Here is a 1,571-nt window from a genome sequence, read left to right as displayed (position 1 = left end):
TCGTGTTGCTTTGCTTCAATCGGCGGTGTGACAGGTGTCCGCCTTGGGGTGGGGGTGAGTGGCGGGCGGGGGAGGCTTTGGAAGTGTTGGGGGAAACGTTACCACGGCCGAGCTGCCTAATAGACCCTCAGAAGAACATCACTTCTTATATTCCTTTCTAGGAGCCAAAAATCTGTATATAATCTCCGTGAAGGGGATCAAGGGACGACTGAACAGACTTCCTGCCGCCGGGGTGGGTGACATGGTGATGGCCACAGTCAAAAAAGGCAAGCCGGAGCTCAGAAAGAAGGGTGAGTGACCGAGCCCTCTGCTTGTTGGACAGCCAGAGACTTCTTCCCTTACTGAATAATTTTACCGTTCTCCAGGCCTCTTAAAGCTTGATTTCCTTAGGCGATGTGAGATCAGTATTCTAAGTTCTTCATTGACTTCCCGTGTACGCTAGGGGCTCCATCCCCCAAATATTTACTCTGCCATGTCCCCCAGCAAGCTCAGCTGGTAATTATAGGCCACCTCACCTACCTACACACATGGAAACAAAAGCCCTGAGTGTGTGACATGTGGTTGTCTCTTAAGGTCTTGAGTTCATTGCTGACTCCCTGGGCTACAGGTGGATGTGGTGGTACTGAGTAAATACCTGTTTTTGATGCTGGTTTGGAGTTCACCCAGGTCCAGAGAAGGGAGGGGCCCCCGAGCCACGGGCGGACAGCGAGCTCCTGTTTCTCTCACCCACAGGACGCGGCGGGTCCTCCGGGGCGAAGTTCCGGATTTCCCTGGGTCTTCCGGTGGGAGCCGTGATCAACTGTGCTGACAACACCGGTGAGACCTGCGGCCGCGCCTGCCCACCTGCCCCTTTTAAAAGCACTCGTTGGGCCTCTTGCCGATGACCCACTGAGCCGTCAAGAAAGGGCAAAGGAAAAACACCGCTTTTGGGTGAAGCGGCAGCGTGTCGTGTTGCTTTGCTTCAATCGGCGGTGTGACAGGTGTCCGCCTTGGGGTGGGGGTGAGTGGCGGGCGGGGGAGGCTTTGGAAGTGTTGGGGGAAACGTTACCACGGCCGAGCTGCCTAATAGACCCTCAGAAGAACATCACTTCTTATATTCCTTTCTAGGAGCCAAAAATCTGTATATAATCTCCGTGAAGGGGATCAAGGGACGACTGAACAGACTTCCTGCCGCCGGGGTGGGTGACATGGTGATGGCCACAGTCAAAAAAGGCAAACCGGAGCTCCCAGGCCTGCCCAGAGACCTGCCACACTTCTGCCCTAGCCAAACAATGTGGGCCTCGCATGTCTCCCAGCAGCGGGACACCAGGGATAACCCCTGAACAAGTGGTTGGCACGGCCACATGTCCACAGTGCCAGTGCTGGTGGAAATAACCCTGAGCTGTATGCCCACAGGCTGGGCCACACTGCAGGAACGCCACGAGAATCCTTAGAAGTCCCACCAACGTGCCATGGCACTCTTCCCTGCAGCCAGTGCCAGCCACCACAGACAGAGATAACCTCTGCTTCTTTTTTTTTTAAATATATTTTATTGATTTTTTACAGAGAGAAAGGGAGAGAGACAGACAGTT

General features: G+C 54.2%; 1 protein-coding gene and 1 long non-coding RNA gene across 2 annotated transcripts in view; both read left to right on the top strand.

The window, feature by feature from the left end:
• The window catches only part of RPL23 (ribosomal protein L23), a 6,030-nt gene that overhangs the window by 879 nt on the left and 3,580 nt on the right, over nt 1–1,571 (top strand). The window contains exon 3 of the mRNA XM_006774290.2: nt 162–290. Within this exon, the coding sequence (XP_006774353.1) occupies nt 162–290 (129 nt within the window). The remainder of the gene's footprint in view (nt 1–161; nt 291–1,571) is intronic.
• On the top strand, nt 709–1,226 carry LOC102766778. Its single transcript, XR_436215.2, has 2 exons — nt 709–816; nt 1,108–1,226. It is a non-coding gene; the product is annotated as an uncharacterized LOC102766778 (long non-coding RNA).

The sequence above is a fragment of the Myotis davidii genome, unplaced genomic scaffold, assembly GCF_000327345.1.
Source record: "Myotis davidii unplaced genomic scaffold, ASM32734v1 scaffold327, whole genome shotgun sequence".
Lineage (NCBI taxonomy): Eukaryota > Metazoa > Chordata > Mammalia > Chiroptera > Vespertilionidae > Myotis > Myotis davidii.
The sequence above is the reverse complement of the archived record's forward strand: the minus strand, read 5'-3'. Positions and strand labels throughout refer to the sequence as shown.